Consider the following 20,168-nt stretch of genomic DNA (forward strand, 5'->3'; position numbering starts at 1 on the left):
GTGCACAATAAATCGTATGAATAATTATGGAAATAGACCCTCCCCAGTCCAAAATGAACAGCCTTTAAATTCCAAAAATCAGGGTAAGATCAAAAGAACTTCAGTTATATATTCTCCAAAGTGATATCAAGTCAAATCCATCTACGAACATCACTCTCTAATTGTTGTAAAGATAACCGTGAGACTTGTCTGCCTTCCAGCTGAGTAAACTGGGACTGATAACGTAGATTGTCCATAAGCCAGCAGACAAGGATAGAGTCAGACAATAATGCTGCCTGGAAGCAGATCCCTTGGACCAACTCATCCTTGCTAATTGAGGCACCAACATAAGCTAGTCCCATTACCCATGTTTGGTCTTATCCTTCTAAACCTTTCTTATCAATACACTTAACAAAATTATGTATAATTCAAGGAGTAGCTAGCTGCTTTTCTTAACCAGCTTTGTCCCCTTCTTTCACAATCAGTAACACTCAGAGAGAGTATTTCAAAGCCAATTGGACTCACTGGTATAGTCTTAGATGTCTTACTTTATATGTCATTGCTTTCAGAATCAGAAAGGATTCCTTTTTATCTTTTTCAATCATAAGTTTTAGCTTATTTAAAAGCTATTTATCAGCAGCTATATTAAGTTTTCATTTTAAAACAATGCATGCTGCAACAATTCGAGCAACAGTAGTCTGAACCTCAAGGTGTCTGCTGAAGAATCATACAGCCTATGTAACAGTGTTCCTCTTAATAATCGACAACTCCACGGGAGTTGCTGCTTTTCACTAATGTAGACAGGTACACATCCTGAACACTCCAAAAAGGACAGAGTGCAGTGGAGAAAGCTAATTTCTAAGCCTGCATAAGATTAAACTGATGTAAGTCATTGAACTCTTTGGAGAAGACAGGCTGGTGATGGAAAAATATGTAGAATCTTGAATCTTTTTAGTAGATTTTTGATTATTAAGTTGATTCAATTGTTCTATACTGTTTTAAAAATATGTTAATAATGTTATTAATGAAGTTTTAAAATAAAGTTATTTCAATGACTTTAAATTATTTTGATGTTTAAATTTGTTTTGTTAATTTGTTATCATAGATCTCCAGATTTAACAAATTGCATTGACAGTCTTGGCAGATAGTTAGAGAGAGGGTGGGATTTCATGGCCCTGCAAATCTTTGCTGGGGCTGGACTCTATAGATAAGTTTGGAAGGCCTTATGCTGGGCCTTCCAGGTCAGTAAGAATATGGCTTCCAGAATAAGAATCAGGCTCAAAATCAGAAACAGAGTCAGTAAGAGAGTCAGAATCAGAATCAAAAATAGAATCAAAATTAGGTTTAATATCATCGGCATATGTTGTGAAATTTGTTATTTTGCAACAGCAGTATATTGAAATACATTAAAAGAAAGTAACTTTAAATTCAATTAAGAAATATATATAAAAAATAAGTAGAGTTCATGGGTTCATTGTCCATTCAAAAATCTGATACTGGAGGGGTAAAGGCTGTTGTTGAAACATTGAGTGTGTGTCTTCAGGCTGCTGTACCACCTCCTTGATGGTATCAATGAGAAGAGGTCATGTCTAGGGTGATGTGGGCCCTTAATGATAGATACCACATTTTGAAGCTGTCCTCAATGCTGGGGAGGCTGGTGCCCATGATGGAGCTGGCTAAGATAACAACATTCTGCAGCTTTTTCTGATCCTCTGCAATGGCCCCTCCATACCCTTCCCATCGATGCAGACTGGTCTGTGTTTCTTCAACTTCCCATTCATGAAGTCCACAATCAGTTCCTTGGTCTTACTGACACTGAGTGAAATGTTGTTGCAACATCACTCAAGAAGCTGATCTATCTATGCTTTCTCCACCTGAAATTCTGTGAACAATAATTGGCAAACTTATAGATGGCATTTGAGCTGTGCCTAGTCACATAGTCATGGGTGTAGAGAGAGTAGAGCAACGTGCTAAACATGCATCCTTCTGGTGCTCCAGTAATGAATGTCAACAAGGAAGAGATGTTGTTTCTGATCTCCACTGACTGTGGTCTCCTGGTGAGAAACTCTAGGATCCAGTTGCAGAGGGAGTTTCAAAGGCATAGATTTTGAAACTTGTCTTTTAGAACTGAGGGTATAATTGTGTTGAATGCTGAACTGTAATCAACTTACAGCAGCCTGATATAGGTATTGCTATTGTCCAGGTGATCCAAGGCTGAATGGAGATACTGTGAGATTGCATCCACTGTAGACCTATTGTGGCAATAGGCAAATTGCAACTGGTCCAGGTCTTTGCTTAGGTGGGAATTGAATATGATAAGCTCTCTCAAAGCAGTTTATCACAGTCAATGTGAGTGCAATTGGGTGATAGTCATTGAGGCAGCTCACCCTGTTCTTCTTGGGCAAAGGTATGATTGTAGCCCTTTTGAAAAAGGTGGACTGCAGCAATAAGAGATTGACAATATCCTTGAACACTCTCACTAGCTGGTTGGCGCAGGTGTCAGTCCCCTACCAGATATATTATCAGAGCCTTGCAATTTACAAGAGGTCACCCTCTTGAAAGATGTTCTTATGTTGGCTTTCAAAACAGAGATCACAGGGTCACCAGATTCTGCAGGAAGTTGCACAGCTGTAGTTTTATTCTCCCTTTCAAATTGTGCATAAAAGGCATTGAGCTCATCTGGGAGTGAAGCAAAACAGTCATTCATGATGTTAAGTTTTGTTTTGTAAGAAATAATGGCCTACAAGCCCTGCATCTGATTCCATCTTAACTTCAATCAGAATTACTTTCTTGCTCTTAAAATAGCCTTTCCACTCTTAACATAGCCTTTTGCAGATTGTACCTGGATGTTTTATATAGTTCTGCTGGAAGAATGGAGATGGATGCTTGTTCTACATAAGAGCAGGATCAAAATAATCACCCCCTGGGTATCCTGCTATTCAAAAATTATCAGTGCCGGTGAGATCACTACATATCTCTGTACTCTAGCTGAATATATGAATAGTGCATCCAGTACCCATCAAGCAATGAAAGGTTTGGATATATCTGAGTCCATTCTACAGAGCAGCCTGTTTAAAATATTGTGATAGTTTACTTCCTGGTATCTAGCATTCTCTCTAAAGAGTCTTTATTATAGATGTTTCAGATAATAAAACAACTCAATGAAAGCATGTTGAAAAACTTGTGTCACGTAACCTGATGCTTGTTTGAAACACACATTGCCATACTCTCATACATGACGCTTAATTCAGTAAACTTTTTCAACTTCTTTAAATGCCCTATATGTACTTTCCTGTGTATTCCACAAATATTTGGCAACAATCCCTTAAATATCCTAAATAGTTCACAGCCATGAACTTCATGGTCTTTAAGGAAACACATACGAAAGCTCTTTCAAGAACATCCTCAATAAATTCAATTTGGAACAACCAAATTTCTGTGGCTAAAAAAAAATGCAACATGAGAAATTTTAAGACATTGGACCTAGGAGAAGAGTTAGGATATTCAGGCCATTGAGTCTGCTCTGCCATTCCATCATGGCTGATTTATTTGTTTTATTTATTGGGAGAGAGTGCAGAACAGGACCTTCTGTTTCTTTGAGATATACCGCCCATCAATCCCCTGACGTAATCCTTGTCTTATCATGGGACAATTTACAATGAGCAACGAACCTACCAACCAATAGGTCTCTGGATTGTGTGAGGAAACCAGAGCACCCAGAGGAAACACGCGGAGTCACAGGAAGAACGTACAGACTTCTTTCAGGCAGTAGCTGGAATTGAACTTAGGTTGTCTGTACTGTAAAGCATTGTGCTAACCACTATACTACATTATCCCTCTCAAACCCATTTACCTGCTTTCACTCCACAGCCTTTGATGTCTTTACTAATCAACAGCCTGGCCTATTATTATATCACCGTGAAGTCTTCAAGGTGTCTGTTCCCAATCCCACAATACTCATTGTTAAATCAGGTTTATACTGCATGAATAGAAAGTCAGGTTACAATTGATAATGGAATTATTTCCCGGATCACTTTGCTGTTGTCCTTTGTGTATCTTGTTCATGAACTCCTCTAGTTCATTGTTCTGTTCGACTATCTGTATTCCTATCAGGAAAAGGGTCATTTTTTGCCCTTTTGGATTATTAACACATAATTTTCTAAATGGAATGGATTTTTCCTCTCTTCCCCATTTAGGTTGTCAGAGATTTCAGTCCTATGTTGTAAATCTTCCCAGCCACAGATGTGTCTTACTGAGGTTATGCAAATAGATCACGTTCTCTAGGCCAGGCATCAGGTCTTTGTAAAGTATCAGAAGGACTGTAGTTTTGTTTTAAACTGGCCTATTCAGACAACAAGAAACTGTTAAAAGAAAACTTAGAGTTATCATAAAGTGTTGTATCAAGTATTTTGTGTTCTTTACTAGCTCTTTGAAGATAACATCAAAATTGCCATTCCAAATACTGTTAGGAACAAATAAAAAGACTTCTTTTAAAAATAACTATTTCAGTCACAGATCATTTGGTAGCTTGTCAAAACTTGATCTGAACTTCAAATAACTTAAATTGCATACATTTTGAATTATGGTGTATTTACCAAATATGATGTTACCCTGCTTCTCTGCCATAATTAAAATTTGAGCTTGTTAATATGGTAGAATATGCTTCTCGTATTCCATTGTCCTCAATCGTATCAACTGTAATTTGGAAGATGGAATGCAAAATTCTTATATTGTCATTTACGTGTGTTTGGTACACATTGCTGAGGACAAATTTCTGCGAAGTTCCAACTGAAAGTTGGACCTGTATTATTCATTACACTTGAGGCATATTATCAGTTAAAGTCACAATTGTGGGTATTTTTAAGGCAGTTCAGTAGCCAAATTCGCCGAGTGTGGCATTTCAATCTGTCTGCATTCAAGATATAGGAAGATAATTAAGACAAAGTGCCCCAAAGTAATTGGTTCCCATGAAACTAACTTAGCAAGACCTATTGCCTTCAGGGAACAAGTATCAGGAGAGAAAATCATCAAGGAGAATGGAGGAAATTAAAATGATCACTTCAATCAGACTCATCAAGAAGCAAAAACCTAATAAACCCGTTTGAAATGAATATGTGCAGTCCTAGCACAATTCCTGAAATCCTGACATTAGACATACTTTCCTGACCAATTTCTCTCTCTAGTAGAGCACTGTCTAAATTAGTTAACTTATTTTGTTTCCCCATTTAGCTCTGTCATTCTATCTGTATGACTCCACACTTCCACTTGTTTTCAGTTCAGGAACCTTCCCCTTACATTTCTCTTCTGTAATATACTTCATCTCATAAGCTTTGACCTTATCCCCATTTTGTCCTAATTATCTCTGAAGTTATTCATAATGCACATCTAAAGCATGCAGTCTTAACCCCTACTTAATTTGCTCCCTGTTTCTTGCCAGGTTTTTTCTCTTCTTGCATGTGATGTATTCATTGTCAGGTGAATGAACTTTGTTATCACTGGTGCAGTCACTTCATATCCTATTAGGAGAACTAATGAAGTGTTTCCAAGGTGGCATTTTTTTTCCCAGGAAATGTAATTACTTTTAATGAGCAGTCAGAGCTCTTTGTTGCATGTGAAGTAGACCACATCAAATTGTCCATCCAACGGCAATGCCTAGATCATCAACTTATGACCCGTTAAAGAAAGAATAAACTTGAAACTGTCAAATGATCTGAATAGCCAAGAGTTCATGAACTACTATTGATAGGTCTCCTGTAACTTAATGTTAGGTAGACACCACTGATTAAGGAACAAAGAGGCCATCAATGAAGAACAGGGAATGTGCAGATTTTGTTGGCAGATGCAGTTAATGTTAACAAAATTGTACAGGATGAGGGCAGTCAGTATCATCTGTCCCCTGCAACATGTCTTCAGGGAACTTATGACATCTGGGTCCTGTAGCACATCATGTAGAAAGAGTAATCTTTGCGTAATACTATTGCAACTGTCAAGGGAGGAGTCGACATAAGCAGTGGCCTTGATTATCCCTGAAGTCAGTTTAGCCAAGGAAAGAGAATTAAGGATGAGTTAGCCAGTGCTGAGTGACATTGATGGGTCTAAATTGCTTCAAGTTAGATAAACTGCTGGCAGGCCTTGGCTAATTTGTTGATCCTTGATTGTAACGTTGCCTGCGAAACCACAAAAGAGTAATGTAATAAATTACATCTTTCAGAGACACTGGAGGGTGGATACTGTACAACTGGAAAAGAAACATTATTCATGGAGAACTGCATATCTGTCTATACTGAAACTACAAACAATTTATACATTAGATTATGAGATTTAGTAGATTTGCAAAGACAATGTTGTAAGTAACTGTAAAATGATACATTCTTCATTAATCTCCTCATCCTCTTTCCCCAGCAATTTTTTGAAATTTGTATTTTTCCCTGGAGAAAAACTGCCAAAATTTATAGCAAGATCATATTTTTCTATCTAGAAATCAAATATGGAATGCATGGTTCTTTTTGTTCAAAATTTGGGAAGGCAATTTTCATTGGTCTTTTTTTATATTGCAAGTAATGCAGAAAGGATTGGATGCCAGTCATTTTTACCAAAGTACAAGAGGAGCAGTTCAAGGTTCCAAGTTCATTCTCCTGAGAGTGTTTTCCTTTTGCTTCATGGGGACGTGACATTATTCACAAAGTAATGCATAAAACTATCATTAATTTAATATCAGACTAATTAGAGAGAGCTTACAGTGTAACTGGTGTGCAGTGCAAAGTCAGTTAAAAGGGATGATCTTTATTATACAGAATCCTGAGATCGAGGTGGATGAGAATGGAACCCTAGATCTGAGCATGAACAAACAGAGACACAGGGATGGCAGCTGTGGCAGCAGCAGCAGCACTGGCCTGCTGACTCCATTAGAGCCAATGTCCCCACAGCGACAGAACATGATGGTCAACAAGTGCTATGCAATGAACGAGAGTGATTGCTGGGACTTCCCGGTAGACTACACCAAAATGAAACCTGGGACGATGGATGAGGAGGACCCCAAAGAGGTACTTGTGAAAGGCCAATTTAAAATAAAACAAGCAAATGACAAAACGCCTGAGATTTACTGATTATGCATATTCCTGCTGTGCAAAGATAGAATTAAGTGTTTTTCCATCAATTGCAAAGAATTATGATGCATTTTGACATTCCTTTTTTCTCCTGTAACTTTTTTTTTGCTGGTCATTCAGGGGTCATCGTTGGTGAAGCAGCTCAGAGGAACCCAAGTGTATAATTTAACATATGCATATAGACAAAGGTGAAATAGTCTGTGTAAGTGATATCAGCTGATGATAATTCACAATTTTTGCACATGGAATCAGTATTTTCATTAATCCAGTCCCAGACAATGTCATTGGAACTGCTATTGAATAGTAATAATAGAAAAAAAAACAGAAGGTGAAGGAAGGGGAGTTGGGGGAAAAAGATCCTTCATATGTTCACATTAATCATAAGAGTGTATACACCTGGACTTTATTAAGAGAACCTTGATGGTGATGTCACCACATGACACTTGATTGACATCCCTGACTGAATATGACATTTTTGCTTGTTAATTATTATTTATCTCTAGCCAACAATGTAATATTAGAAAGAGTGGCCCCCTGGTGGTCATTTGTGCTTAAGCCTGTATATTCACGTCTGCCTTCAATGGTAGCTGCTTTCCTTGCTGGCCAGAGATTTTTAATTGCTTTTCCGCAGCAACAAACATATTTTATTTCCCAGAAATCTAAAGAAAAAGATTTAAAAAATCTGAGATGCATAAATTCAATTTTGTCAGAAAACCCCAAACTCAAGTCATCCTTTCTTTCATCAGCTGCTGATTTTGAATATCTTACTTAGTTCAGATTGCAGCGTTTGCAGGTTTTTAAAAATACTGCACCGTAGGGGATGTGTCCAGTGGCAAGCCATGGCATTTGAAATAACTGCAAGTGGCTGCACATCTTCATCTGCTGTGGTGTACTTTGTTATGTGTACACAGTTAGCCAGAGGAGTGCATATACAAAATTAAAATTCAGTTCTGGTCACCTCACTACAGGAATGATGTGGAAACTATAGAAAGGGTGCAGAGGAGATTTACAAGGATGTTGCCTGGATTGGGGAGTATGTTTTATGAAAATAGGTTGAACTCGGCCTTTTCTCCTTGGAGCGACAGAGGATGAGAGGTGACCTGATAGAGGTGTACAAGATGATGAGAGGCATTGATCATGTGGACAATCAGAGGCTTTTTCCCAGGGCTGAAATGGCTATCACGAGAGGGCACAGTTTTAAGGTGCTTGGAAGTAGGTACAGAGGAGATGTCAGAGGTAAGTTTTTTTATGCAGAGAGTGGTGAGTGTGAGGAATGGGCTGCTGGAGACGGTAGTGGAGGCAGATACAATAGGGTCTTTTAGGAGACTCTTGGATAGGTATAACCGTATAACAATTACAGCACTGAAACAGGCCATCTCTGCCTTTCAAGTCCATGCCGACGCTTACACTCACCTAGCCCCACTGGCCCGCACTCAACCCATAACCCTGCATTCCTTTCCTATTCATATACCTAGCCAATTTTACTTCAAATGACAATATCAAATCTGCCTCTACCACTTCTACTGGAAGTTCATTCCACACAGCTACCACTCTCTGAGTAAAGAAATTCCACCTCGTGTTACCCTCAAACTTTTGCCCCCTAACTCTCAAATCATGTCCTCTTGTTTGAATCTTGTTTGGTACATGGAGCTTAGAAAAATAGAGGGCTCTGTGTAACCCCAGATAATTTCCAAAGTAAGTACATGTTTTGCACAGTGGGCTGTGGGCTGTGGGCTGAAGGGCCTGTATTATGCTGTAGGTGTTCTATGTTCTAAACAGTAGAATAGCAGAGGATTAAAAATGTTTTGTTTCAGACCAAACTGGTGATTTAGATTGCTGCACTTTTTTGTCCTCAGAACATTCTTTAATTTCTCACTGGAATGAGTCAGAGGAATGTAAAAGCGAGAACTATATGTGTGTGTCTACTCTGTTCAAATAGTCATTCGGATTTGAGGATGATGTGTTTGCACTTCAGTCCTGTGGCTTTTGATGAGGTGAATGTGAGTCCCACAGCCCCTGTGCTTTGTGGGGCAGGGAATGTTTGACAGGGAATGTGAGAGGTTAGTGTGAAACTAATAAACTCCTTCAAGCATTTACTTTGGCTTTCTGGGTGCTCCTTCGAAAGTGACTCATGTTCTCAGCACTCTTCCCATGCTTCTTTCCATTTTGATCAGTAGTGGGCCATGGCTTCCCCTGGAGAAATATATGACATTTTTTTCAAGAAGGCTTTAAGAATTTTCTTGAGTTGTTTCCTGTGTCTTCCTGTGAATCTCTTGATGTGATGAACAGTGGCATAGAGTTCCAGCTTAAGGAGTCTATTGTCAGGCAAACAAACAAGGTGGTCTGTGCCACAGAGTGAAATGAGATTCTCAGCAATGGATATGTTGACCTGGGGGAGAACATTTGATTTGGTTTGCTAATCCTGTCAGTAGACTTGAAAGATTCTGCAGAGATGTGGTATGTAACTCTGCCAGACATGCTTTGTAATGTCTTTTGCAGAACTTCTAAGGATCACCATACAGGAGAGTGTAGAGATCTCCTTCTGTTTGAATAAAATTTGTAGAAGTTTCCACTCCAAAGATCAGCATACCTCAGCTCAAAAATGGAAATCCAGTTGCTTTTTCCCCTCTGTTGTATTGAAGGATCCTTATTACCAATGAGTACTTTGCCAACTAGTCTTGAATCAGAGAAAGTTTGTGCCATAGGTCAATGCCATTCATCCCATCCTGTATATGCCAGTAAGGAAAACTACTCGAATTACTCCATTTCAGCAGCAGATCCACTGCCCCGCAGGTCAACACTTCAAGTCAATAACCAGGCTGTTTCTAAATGTGATCAGGTTTTCTACCTCTAGCATCCCTTTCAGATGGTGAGTTCTGAACTCTGACCACCTTCTGGGTGGAAGAAAAACTTTCTTTGTCTCTTGTCTAACCCTTCAACTAATTGCTTTCAATCTATGCTTCCTGATTTTTGTCCACCGTATGAGGAATCCATGACCTTCCTATTTATGCTATTCTAAGCCCCACATAATTTTATATATCTTTATAGTTAGTCCTCTGCCTCTTCTGATTCAGAAGCAAAAGAAATAAATAGCTCTAGCTTATCCAATATTTCCTTGCAACTTTTATTTTCCAGTCCTGGCAGCATCCTCACAAACATCCTTTGTATCCACCCCAATGCAATCACATCTTTCCTACAAAGCAGTTACCTGAACTGCACACAGTTTTCAAATGGTGAAACAACTCCACCTCAGGAGGACATATAAAATGTGAGTTACAATTTCAGTACGAAGTGTTCAGTAGGGGTTAAGCAAGCACAGGGTACACAATTTTTATTCTGTAGCTTGTTCTTTACATCGCTGTTAGTAACAAAAATGAAATTAAGCTAACTTCCTCAGTTCATTTACTAACAGAATCAGCATAAATAGAGAAGCAAAATGAAAATCACAATATGAACTCTAAACACAAAGTATACTGCAGATGCTGTGGTCAAATCAACACGTACAAACAAGCTGGAGGAACTCAGCAGGTCGGGCAGCATCCGTGGAGACGAGCAGTCAACGTCTCGGGCCGAGACCTGACAAAGGGTCTCAGCCCGAAACGTTGACTGCTCATTTCCACGGACAATATGAACTCTAATTTACAGAAAAGTCTTTTTCTATCTGTTCTGCCTATCCATCTTATAAAATAATTTATGACTGGTCATGTACAGACACCTCATTATTCTGTAATTGTCTGTTGGCCTGTAACATGCTGTCAGTCAGGTGGATGAAGCACCTTGATCCTTACTTCTGTTGCAGCCAATGTATTTCTTCTCATCCTTCACTTTTCCACTTTTGCTTTCTCTAAACCTTGTTACTTCCATCTGCAGCCCAGTGCTTCCAGCAGTGTGTAAAAGCATTCACCCAAGATCAATGGAAATTCTGGAGTAAATGCATCAGAAACTTGAAAGTGGCCCTTTGTTCAGATTTATAACATTACCGTTTTTTCCTCCTGTATTTCTGTCAGGGTTATTCTGCCAATTTGTCAAATTAACAGCAGGGAGGAATTCCACAAAAAACTCAATGCATTTTATTATCAACTTTGGCTTTTCATGGTATAACTTCCTTTCCCAGATGTTTACTGTTCACTGATAAGCTCTTTGGTGAACCAAATGTATAAGCTCTTATACTTTTCCTGATAGAAGGCTTTCCCGGGTTTCAGCTCACATCTACTTTGCAGTGTATTTCCCTGCACCTTAAGCTGAATACTCCAAATGAACGGATTCCTCACAGAGGCTGGTTAACCTCCTTCCCAGCTTGTCTTGCTTTACAATCACCCTGGCTAAGGCTTTGGTTCTGTTTTTAAAAAGCTGGGATGAAAATTTGCATGTTCTCCTTACGCACAGTAAAGCATTTGTCCTTAGTTTCTCACCCCATTGTCTCCCCAGTCCAGTTTTCTTGACCCTCTGAGACCAAGATCTAGCTTCACTTAAACTTCCTTTGTGGATAGCACAGTGACAGAGCCAGATCAGTTGTTGCCAGACAGTGAGTCAAACTGCATGGATTTTGGATGTTCTCCCTGAGACTGCATGGGTTTCTTCTGGGTATTCCAGTTTCTTCCCACCTTCCAAAGATATGCAAGTTAGCAAGACATCAGATGGTGTAGATGGGAAGTGGACTGGAAGAATTTTTTAAATACATTAATGTAAGATCAGTGTAAATGGCACAAATGGTGTTTCCTTGCTGTGTGTATGACTCTCCAGCTCTCCAATGCATTTTCAAGATTTTCTATCTTAGTTCAGACTCCTGCTTTTCTTTTTGCCCATTATTTGCTTTCCATCAAGTTCTGAAGGCAATGTTTGACAGCCAATCAGAGGAGCACAGTAGGTCGGGCAGCATCTATGGAGAGGAATAAACAGTTGATATGTCTTCATCAGGAAGGTCTTGGCCTGAAAGGTTGACTATTTATTCATCATAGATATTGCCCAGCCTGCTGCGTTTCTGCAGCATTTGTGAGTTACTCTGGATTTCCAGCATCTACAGCATCTCTTGTGTTTAACAGCTGGGCCTTATGTAAACTGTCTATCCAATGGACCCATCAATAATGATTATGGAACTGAAGTAAAAGATGAGCCACAGGTTTTTGAAAACTAAGGATGTGTAGGCTAAATACACCAATATTAATATTTGAAATGATCTAGAGCTTGAGAAAGGTAACCTGAAAACTGTAAATTACTGGAACTTGATGGCACTCTGCCACTGTGTAAAAATATCTCTTTGTACTTAACCTCCCTCTGTTTCATGAATTTTCAGCATTCATGGCCCATTAAATTAATCACAGAAAGTTAGGTCTAGTAATTAACACCAGAGGTACCTTTTAATAATATGATAATTGTTAATGACTAACAATCAGCCTCTCATAGCTAGAAAATGAACAGTTGCAAATGTGGAATCTCAGTCCTCCATTGTTGTTGAATTTTTTTAAGTATCTTTTTTTCTTGCTTTTCCTTGTTGTATCCTTGCTACTCTGTCTCTTAACCTATTTTTGTTCACTTTTCCTGTCTTATTTGAGTATACAGTGAAATAATGTGTCAATGAAACATTCAGGATATTTCTAAAGATAATTTGCAATACATTGCTGCAAATTAATTAAACTCTTACACTTTTGGTGCTTTTCCTGGAGCCTCAATTCACTGGGTCTTCCAAAAACATAGTCAGTAGAATTCCTAGAATATCATATCAATTTTCGCAGGCATGCCTATTATCAGAGATGGATGAAAATTCTGCTCTGTTGACTGGCATGACTTTGCCTTAGGGGAAAAATCACACAGTTCAGATGCTGCCCTCAAACTGTTGTCCACAAATGGCTGCTCCCTTCCCTTCAGCAAGTGATTGCCTCTCTGCCATCCAGAGTCATTAAACCTCAAAATCATAGAGTCCAGAAATGGTGACTATTATGCCACTTAGACATCATCTCAGCTGAAATTCCATTGCTGAGGGAACAGTGCACTAGCTTTTGGCTGAAACATTCGGCCAAAGGCAGGCTAAACATCATGTACATAAATTGACATTTGGCTTTGTATGAAGAAAAGCAGGTGAGTTCAGCAGGCTAATATTTCTCCCTTTGTCAACATTATTCAACTAGATTATCACGCTGCTGTTGCAGAAGCTTGCGATTCCTGAAGTCATATTTCATATAATGAAAAACTGACTTTATTTTAGACGTAATCTAATGATTACATCATTGCTTTGGGGTGTGATGAAAGATGAAATATATTCACAGGTTCTTGCCTTCTATTTGTTGCTCTTCTGTGTGAGTTAAATCTGTTTCTCTGGACAATTAACTACAGAAGAGTGCAGATTTCTACTATTTAGTTGGTCTGGTTGTCAATGCTAACACTTAACTTCATTGACTTGTTAATAAGCGTTGTCTGATTATTCTTAGTGTGGAGCCAGTGCTTTAAATGAGAATTAAAATGGTTGTATTATACTTTTTCATTATCACACTAAGATCTTTGTAATTCTCTTTAGAGTGCATGCGCATTCACACAGGGAGACACATACAAACATCTCTCCAATCAGAAACTTTCTTACTATAGGCGTTGAAACAACTACGTTAGTACAATTGTAATATAATGTAACCTTTGCACCAGATTAGAACTATGTTAATAGTGAAATGCCTGATGTCTGTGATCAGTGTTGGAGCCAATAGTACAATAAAGTATTTAACATCTGAGATTAGATATGAAAGTTTCACACACTGGTCCAGAATAGAATTGTCCAGAAATACAGGGAAGAGAAGTTGACACACTTGAAAAAGAGTTAAAATAAAAATGAAAATTAGTATAAATAAACTAACCTGCTGTTTCTGGTGGCAGCTTAGTGCCAATTAAAATAAATTCCAGTTGCAGATATGCTATTTTTAATATCATTACAATCTTAGCACAAATCAAACTGCTAAAAATAGGGCATTAAGGAAATCAATTAATACTTTGAGAACCAGCAGGTGAGGGCGCAGACAATTAAGACATGGAATACTGGACTGCAGAAAGTCTAACAACTGATCATATTATTGACATAAACAGCCTTGCTACTAAAGTTCACTCTGATGCCTTCAAGCAATATTTTACCTAGCTTTTAATCAAGGCGCTTTATACTCAGGTAAGCTTTGCAAGACACCTGTTTCTGAGAATAAGCTGTGCAAGGTATTCACTGATTCAATTAAAATTTCCTATCTCTCATGGAAAGTTCACAGCATGGAAAGTTCAAGAAAGTTAGTAATCCATCCGTACACCCTTTGGACGTACTATCGTAAAGGTCTTTGGCTCAAAATCTATAAACCACATGGCAGAAATGTAAATCTATGCTCAGATGTTCACTGATCATCGCTGTACACAGTTGTAAAGTTGTGCTGTGTATGTGAACTAAGCAAGAATTGTCTGTAGCAATAACATTTTATATATGCAACTGTTTGCACTGGCAACTTTTGGAAAAGAGCAGCAATTCAGGCCCTCTCAGCAGCACACCTCACTGCAACACTCAGTGCAACCGTCACCACAACATCACACCAGCCAAAGGGGCATTTTTCTGCAGTACTTGGGAAAAAAAAGACAGAACTGGTGGCATATTTGCAGCTGATCAGAGGCCTAGTGTAGCTGCAGATCAATAGCTTATTGAGAGACCTCATGAATCCAGCTTCAGAATGGGAGCTTCTTCATTTACGGATTAGGAAAATCAGTGATTTCACTCCATATCAATGAAAATTGTTTTGTTCCATTGAGCTTCTGGCAGCAACAGTGCGTAGGAGCCCTCTGCTGTTTTCACCCTTTAAGAGTTGACTTACTGAAGATGCCCAGGCATGGAATTCTTTAAACCTTGGTGAAGTAGTTGCTGGTTAATGTGAGCTGAAAGACATTACCCAGCAGTAGAAACAAAGTTAATGAGAAGGTTTGTTTTCATAGAAGGGTCAGTTGTATGTCTGTCAAATGGTGCTGATTTCTTAGTGTAAGAAAATTACTTTGCCAACCAACAGCTGAAGGAACTTCAATGGAGAGAAAAACATTAACATTTTTTTAACATTTCAGATTAATGATAGTTGTCATCTACTTCTGGTCAAGAGTCAGGAAAACCATTCAAATCAAGCGAGTCTTTGCATTTTGAAGAGATATCCCAAAAAGAAATGGCAGAACACACTAAGAAATTTAGATCACAAGATGGTCTAGAGCAGGCAGCTCAAGATTTCTTCCTTCTATTCCACCATAACAGATTACACAGCAGAATTACAAAGTCAAGAAAATCACAAAGATTTATCAAACTTCACACATGTTCAGTTCTATAATTCCCATAAAATCATAAAATTATCTTAAATTTTAAAGGCATTATTTACTCAGGAAATTATTAGCTTCCATTAAAAATCCAGAATTGGAATTGGTGGTAGAGCTTGTGTTGCATATTGTTCATACAAATCAAATCGTTGCACAGTGCCTTGTGTTAAAACAGGTAAAACAAAATAAAATGCAATAGCTACAGAGAAAGTGCTGTGCAGATAAACAATAAGGTGCAAGATCATAACAAGGTCGATTGTGAGGTCAAGAGTGTATCTGCTTGTGCTAGGGAACCATTCAACAGTCTTACAGCAGTGGTGTCGACGCTGTCCTGGAGCCTGGTGATATGTGCTTTCACTCCGTTAGACCTTCTGCCCATTGGGAGAGGAGAGAAGAGAGAAGGTCAGGAATGGATGGGGTCTTTGATTATGCTGGCTGCTTTAGGAAGTGAGATGTACAGATAGAGTGCATGGACGGGAGGCTGGTTTTTGTGATGTTCTCAGATAGGGCTCAGTCAAAGGCTGTATCTTGTTATGTTTTGCTGAATTTACTTTAATTATTATTTCTTATCCCTTCCACCTCTCATTCTCTGCTACACCATGTCCATGAACTCCCTGAGTTATGAATGACCTGACTAGAGGAAAGCATAGTTTACTCATATTGTCATGTACATTTTAATGCATTTTTCAAGTTAGTATTAGTATTAAAGTATTTCATGGTATTCATTAATGACAAGATGCAGTATATATTCTATTACTTTAATTACTGGCAGTGTTATACTGATCATTCAACAAAATGAAAGAATTTTAGCAAGAGTATGTAGAAAGTGGACATTTCAGACTGAAGGACAAACCATCATATTTAACAAGAATGATGAGAGTTGAGGTGATTTGCATTAAGAGCAAAAAAGGTGCTACATGCTTAGGGGAGGAGACAAGATGTTTAGTTAGGAAGAGATTGCTGATAAAATGATAGCAAAAGTGGAGGTAGTTGAGGTAATGGATGGGGTGGAAGTTAATAGTCAGGTAAGTCATGTTTAATGTGAATAAATTGCTTGCATTCCATAGTGCTGGAGAAAAGTGCAGATGGAGGAAGGCTATGGAAAAGATGGAGTCATACTCCAAGGAAGCAAAAGAACAGAGGAGAGATTTGAAGGAGGCTTAGAAGATTGTAACAGGTTTAGATAAGGGAAGCAAAGAAAAGACTTTCCCCATTAGCTCATATTACAAGGGTTAATGGGCAAAGACTTAATGAAACTTTATGAGAGGGATGCATGGTGAAGTGAATAACTTTTTTATGAAGTAAGAATTGATGATGCAGTTACTGCCTATGGTGTGGGTAAATGCTGAGATAATCTATGATTTCAAAAGGACATCTGTGGGAAGTAACCTTGCAGGGCTATGTGGATAGAGTAGGGGAATGGAACTGACTGGATTGCCGTACAGAGAGCCAGCATGAACTTCATTAAATCAAATGGCCTTCTATGCATTAATGACTCTATGTTGCACTTGTTGACTTTGATATTGCAAAACTTCAGACCAAGTCTTTGTTCAACACTTTTCCATTCAAGGAACTTCATGTTACATTTATTAAAATATGAACAATTAACATTATTCAAAATTTAACATCACTATAACAGAATGTCAGAACTTACTGGTAGTTAAACGTAATCATTTTGTGGCCACCACACACCATTACTTGAAGGATTTCTGGGTTTTTTGCACTGACTAGATCTGGATGAAAGACTGTGCCTATACACAAGAATTATGATATAGTCATAGACACCATAGTCCTTCTGAGGACAATATCCATATTTAGGTACTCTGATGTCAATCTGCGTAGTAATCCCAAATTTATGTTAGATATCTAAGATCTCTCACTGAAGTGTTTTCTGTGCTGCCATTGTTTATGTATTTCCATAGCAAAGTCCATTTCCTGTTTTGTCCTGGAGATCTTTGTCATATTTCCAGTATAAGCTTGGACATTTGTACATTAGAGATCTCTCTCATGCAATGCAGTATACTCCTCCCATTTTCTGATCTCATCTATTTCTCTCAGCTGAACACTGTATACTCAATGCTACGTTAACAATTTAAAAACAGGTGCTTTATAAAGTCATAAACACGCTCTTCTGGTTGCGAGTGAGGTGTATCTTTTGAGTTGCTATGCCTTAGAAATTGATTTTGAGGAAGTTTTTCAAGCATTTCATCACTGAATCCTCTGCATTTTTGTAGCTTTCTGAGGATGTTATTTCACTGTGACCTTTCTCACCCTTTTCCATTCTTTACCTTACTTCTATTGTAATATTGATAGCTCCTAATGGATGATTCAGACAACCTTGGATTAAGCAATCTGTCTTTGATATTTAAGTATTTAAAAATCCTTGGAATACTTATCAAGTTACAACAATCATCCAGAGAAAATTCTTACAGTCCCAACAGTAGAATTCTCTGTTCCATCTCCACTAACATGATAAATATCTTGATGATTACCCAAATTCAATGAAAATCTTTTGCTACTCTTCTAAAACCTTGTGGAAACCTGCGAAAATAATTTTGACTTAAATTATTTCAATGAAACCTTAAAAAAATATATATGAATCTAAGCATTTACCTGGGTCTAATTTTAATTTCAGTGATACCTGCTACATCTGCTTTCAGTTGAAATATTTATTACATCTTCAAAAAATGGCTATTAGGCAAGGTAGTTTGTGAAGAAAGCTGTTTAATGCAGTCTTAATAGTTAAATGATTACACTTGAGTCACACACTTTGCAGCCACTTTATTAGATACACTTGTACATCTGCTGCAATGTAAATATATAATCAGACAATCAAATGGCAGGAAATCAATGTATAAAAGCAACAGGACATCGTCAAGAGCTTCAGTTGCTGCTTAGACCAAATATTAGAATGAGGGAGAAATGTGATTTGACCATGGAATGATTGTTGGTGTCAGACAGGCTGGTTCCAAGTATCTCAAAAACTGCTGATCCTCTGGGAGTTTTATGCACAATAGTCTCTAAAATTTACCGAGGCTGGTGAAATAAACAAAAAACATCAAGTTCTGTGGATGAGTTAATGAAATGCCTTATTAATGATAGAGGTCAGAGCAGAATGGCTGAACTGATTCAAGCTGACAGGAAGGAAACAGTAACTCAAATAACCCTGTGTTACGACAGTGGTGTGGGTGTGCAGAAGAGTATGTCAGACTGAACAACCTGTTGAACCTTGACGTGGGTGGGCTGCAGCAACAGAAGACCACAAACATACACTCAGAAACTACTTTCTAAGGTACGGGGGTACCTAATAGAGTGGCCACTGAGTGTAGAGTCATACACCAGTTCCTTTGGACCACTACAACCTTAACTATCATCGTATCCATCAATGATAATCCAATAACTAGCACTTGATACGTAACCTTCTATGCCCTTGGCCGCTGCTGTAACAATAGTGTGACCAAGCAAGGGCCTTGACACTCATGCGGATGTTCCAGACTGATTACGTGATCAGGAGTAGTGACCAACATGTACCAAGGGAAGGATATCCAGCTCTTGTTATAAGAGTAGCAGAGACACAAAAACAGCCATTATAAATTGCCTACATGTTTTCTTCAACATTAAAATAGAACTGATTTTAGAGGTAATTAACTGATGAATGCCTTTACGTTGATTGTTTTTAGGATCTATCAGGGAAGCGTAATGTTCCCACAGGAAACCTAGATGATGCAATTCTCAGACTGGTCAGGAATTTACTAAACACACTGAGGCACTCCGAAATTTATGCCCTGAATGAAGTTATTGCACTTTGAAATTAATGAGTAGTTTTAACTACTGATGACCCCACTGAAATTATTATGGTCTATGAAATGTTTCGCATGTTAAAAGATCTATTGAAAAGGATATGGCACAAGGGATTATTACTCATTTGAACTGAAGCTAAATGGGAGTCATTGCTAACATAGATGGTTTGTGATGTATTGAGTGCTGTAGAATTATGAGTCATGGCTAATAGTGTGTTGATTACAAAATGGTGTGAGATGCACTGATTCGTGGATCACCACCAGTGCTGCTAGGAAGGAGATTCATCATCTTCAAGTGATAATGATAAGAATGGGCTGCACACTTCTTGGATTAATGGTGGGATATTGCCTTGGCAATGGTAGGCACCCAGAGCAGAGTTCAGATCCTTGAACTTGGCTACCAAGCCGGAACCCAACGAGAACCAATTATTTGAGTCAGCATAATGTCATAGCAAGCTGATGTTCCGGTAAAACATTCATATTCTGATAGGATCAGCTCACACCATCATTACAGGCTCCTGACTTTATCAAGCTCCAGATATTTTGTGCTTCATTTTTGCACATGCCCTCTTAGTCATAAGTAAGTTTAACATGGGTAGACTAGGCTTGTATCTATCAGACATTAATAAAGTGAGAGGGGACAATTGAAATATACTGTACATGTAAGATCTTGAGGATGGATATCCAGAGGATGTTTTCCTTTCTGGGAGAATCACAAGAATGCTTTTTTCAAAATGAGTGGCCACCCATGTAAGACAGAAATGAGGTAATTTTTGTTTTACTTTCAACTGGTCGTGAGGCTTTGGAATACTTCTATTCAATGGGTGGGTGGAAGTAGAAATTCTGCAGATTCTGGAAATAAAGGTCTCAGCCTGAAATATCGACTGTTTGTTCCTTTCCATAGATACTGCCTGATCTGCTGAGTTCCTCCAGCATTTTGTGTGTGTTGATATTTGAGCATAGATACTTGATAAGCAAG

The 20,168-nt window shown here is 38.4% G+C and overlaps 1 protein-coding gene across 1 annotated transcript in view; it reads left to right on the top strand.

Annotated features, from left to right (window-relative positions):
• Positions 1 to 20,168, top strand: part of LOC132400716 (myelin transcription factor 1-like protein) — a 450,971-nt gene that overhangs the window by 362,493 nt on the left and 68,310 nt on the right. Inside the window, exon 14 of the mRNA XM_059981999.1 lies at positions 6,774 to 7,028. Coding sequence (XP_059837982.1) covers positions 6,774 to 7,028 — 255 coding nt within the window. The remainder of the gene's footprint in view (positions 1 to 6,773; positions 7,029 to 20,168) is intronic.

This window comes from Hypanus sabinus, chromosome 10, assembly GCF_030144855.1.
Source record: "Hypanus sabinus isolate sHypSab1 chromosome 10, sHypSab1.hap1, whole genome shotgun sequence".
NCBI classification, from domain to species: domain Eukaryota; kingdom Metazoa; phylum Chordata; class Chondrichthyes; order Myliobatiformes; family Dasyatidae; genus Hypanus; species Hypanus sabinus.